This window comes from Phytophthora parasitica (genome assembly GCF_000247585.1).
Source record: "Phytophthora parasitica INRA-310 unplaced genomic scaffold supercont2.50, whole genome shotgun sequence".
Taxonomy (NCBI): Eukaryota; Oomycota; class Peronosporomycetes; order Peronosporales; family Peronosporaceae; genus Phytophthora; species Phytophthora nicotianae.
In genome coordinates, this window is record NW_008649036.1 from 462,388 (window position 1) to 465,325 (window position 2,938).

Sequence of the window (2,938 nt, forward strand, 5' to 3'; positions counted from 1 at the left end):
CTGAGTTGGAAGCTGTTGATAGCTCGTGTAGCGAGTATATGGTGTGAGACAGTGAGGCTATCAAGAATCGCGACCCGGTTGAAGTTGTGGCAGAAGAGGAAACCAAGGAGGATCCTCCGGATATGTTTGGTGAGGATATGATGTATATACATGATATGTATACTCGTTACTGACAGTATTGTGTATTGTACAACTTTTCAGCAGAACCCGAACATTGCACTAGCCAACGAGAACCAGAACGACTACATGCGTCTGGATTCGGACGATGACACCGAAGATGCATCTGTATTCAGTGACGATGATGACCGGGGGCCATCTGAAGCTGCTTTTGAGAGTAATGGTATTGCTCCAGACTTACATTTTGACCCGGAACTCCTCAATGCAATTGGTGGGGTGACCGAGATTTCACGGGGCAATGTAGACAAGACTTTACTGAGTGATATAAAGTTCAACGGCTGGACTGACCCGAGCAACGTGACTCCCTGTCCTTACATGGACGAGCCTTATGAGGCTCGGCCTGATAGCTGGATGTCAGAAGACTACCCTGGAATCTACGATGGTGACTACGGATCTACTCCTGGCGCGCTCAACGCTGCTGAAACACCGGCTTGTGCATTTTTCCGACTTGCACCTCCGGGCATGTGTGAGACTATTGCTGGCCCAAGTGATGACTATTTTGAGGCGAACCTCGACAAGAGAGTGGCTGTACAGCATGCAAAGCAGCAAGCTCGAAGTCGGAAACACAGAGACTTCCAAGTTCAACCACCCGAGCAAATAAAAGATGCACACAAACGCACACCTGAGCTATCTGGTCGAGAGATGTGTGTATTCATCGGCTTGCTTACTGCAAGCACTATAGCACCCAAGAAGGAGAAGTTCGAGCACCACTGAAAGACAACCGATGAAGGAGCAATCCTTCGTGGTTGCTTCAACGCATACCTCAAGCGTGATCGATTTGCACACATATCACGAAATCTCCACTTTAGTGATAACGATGACCCGCGGGCACAGACCGATCGTGCTTGGAAGTTACGTCCTATTGTGGACATCCTACAGAGGACATTTCAAGCCAACTACGTACCTCCTCCAGTCATGGCCTTCGATGAAGCTATGCTCCCTTCAAGGTCAACTTTCAACCGAAATGAGAGTCTTCATGAAGACAAGCCCCACAAATGGGGCACGAAGCTATTTATGCTTTGCTGCTCTCTGACTGCGTATTGCATTCGGTAAGTTTTAGCGTGCCTTTGTGCACGCTTTTTTTTCTAAGTTGTCTTATCGTGTCTAATACAATTCTTCTATTTTATAATGTGTACAATACAGCTTTGAAGTGCACTGAGGAAAGCGCCAGATGCAAGCCGAAAGCACGGATGCCGATGAGAAATCTGAGCTGCGGCTGTGGTGAGAAAACTTTGTCATGTGTTTGGAGCTACGGGACCGGCACGATTCCGCATGATCGTTACAGATCGGTTTTATACGTCGTTCGCTCTTGCAATGCAGCTTTTGACGATGAAATTTTACACTGTCGGGACAACCATGATGAACCGCCAAGGCCTGTGTGAAGCTATTTGCCTCCAAAGAAGAAAAACGGACGGTGAGCGTCAAATAAACGACCCAAGGACATCGTGAAAGGGACGCTCCGGTTGGCGAATTCTCGTCATGTTCCCTCTATGAAAGCAATTTGCTGGTACGACAATCAGGGCGTTCACGTTCTTGCGACCGGAGGTAGTGGACAACAAGACAGGATCGTTCGACGACCCGCTAACAGCAGAGCAAGTAGAGGTGATGGCACCAAGGCCGGGCGGGTTTTCGTAACATATCCTTCCAGTCCTCGGCTTTGAGCTGAATTAGCTCCAAGTGAAGCCGCTTCAAAACTGCATGTGCGTCATCTTGGGTTTTCCGTCCGCAGCACGACGACAGTTGTACAAGATGAAGGCGTAGATGATATCGAAGTCGATCAGCCCCAGAAACAAGGACTTGTAGCATTTCTTGAACGCCGAGTCATTTGAAGAGAGTATCTATAACCAAAATTGTATCATACACATTAGTCCGTTTTATTAAAGCTGTACATACACGATAGCAAAACTTACCTCTGCAAACGTAGCCGGTTGTGTACGTCTACTCCTCCCATGTATATCTGGTAATCTTTCACCAAAGCCTCCGATAGCGCTAGTGCTGACCGTGAGTTGAGTGGATCGGTAAGTGATGACAAAAGTGATCTGCACCGCAAACGGGTGCGCAGAGAGTCGGACTAGGCACTTGCATACGGCCCCGCTCTCTATTCTACTTGCTTAGAGTATATAGCTAGGCGCGGTTATTCTCGATATTTGCGTCATTTTTGCACGATGTATACACTTTTCATCCAGAAAAAGTGTATCAACAATACATGTTTTAAAGAATTATACACGTTAACAACTTCACGGTAAGTCAGGGATAGGGGCATACCCTGGCTATTGCTCGTTTACTTTCATATTGCGCTTACTATTGGAGCTGATCCTGATGATAAAATTATCGTGTCCAGGGTTTCGGCAAACGGTGGGCTTCGAAACTCTTCCGCGCTCGGGGGGTTAAGAAATTAAGAAATCGAATAGAAATAAAACAATCCAAAGCTTTAATAATATGCAAGTCGGAGCAATCGAGCACAAACACTTTGGTGGGGGACGCTGTTCTGCACTCTTGATCAGGTCCACTAATTCTTCAGAGTCAGCGAATTGGTGAGTCGTAGTATGTTTCAATGCGTAGATATTGCGCCAATTTTTGAAAGAGCCCGACGAGCTTTAAAACTAATGCTGTATCCATTCTGCGTCTGCACAAAATTGTTTCATTTTAATTTCACATACTTATTTCTGTTATCAACCCTCGTTGATAGCGCCATTTGTGCATGAAACATGCAATCACACAGCATGATTACTACTAACGCTCAGAAAACCTATTCATAGCA

The 2,938-nt window shown here is 46.4% G+C and overlaps 2 protein-coding genes across 2 annotated transcripts; one reads left to right on the top strand and one right to left on the bottom strand.

Moving 5' to 3' along the window:
• Positions 1-38: 38 nt before the first annotated feature.
• On the top strand, positions 39-891 carry PPTG_23769 (hypothetical protein; the record flags this gene model as incomplete). Its single annotated transcript, XM_008912889.1, has 2 exons — positions 39-41; positions 202-891. 2 exons carry the CDS (start codon positions 39-41, stop codon positions 889-891), a joined length of 693 nt encoding a protein of 230 aa, XP_008911137.1.
• Positions 892-1,865: 974 nt separating this feature from the next.
• Positions 1,866-2,872, bottom strand: PPTG_23770 (hypothetical protein; the record flags this gene model as incomplete). Its single annotated transcript, XM_008912890.1, has 3 exons — positions 1,866-2,015; positions 2,088-2,142; positions 2,838-2,872. 3 exons carry the CDS (start codon positions 2,870-2,872, stop codon positions 1,866-1,868), a joined length of 240 nt encoding a protein of 79 aa, XP_008911138.1.
• Between the last annotated feature and the right edge of the window lie 66 nt (positions 2,873-2,938).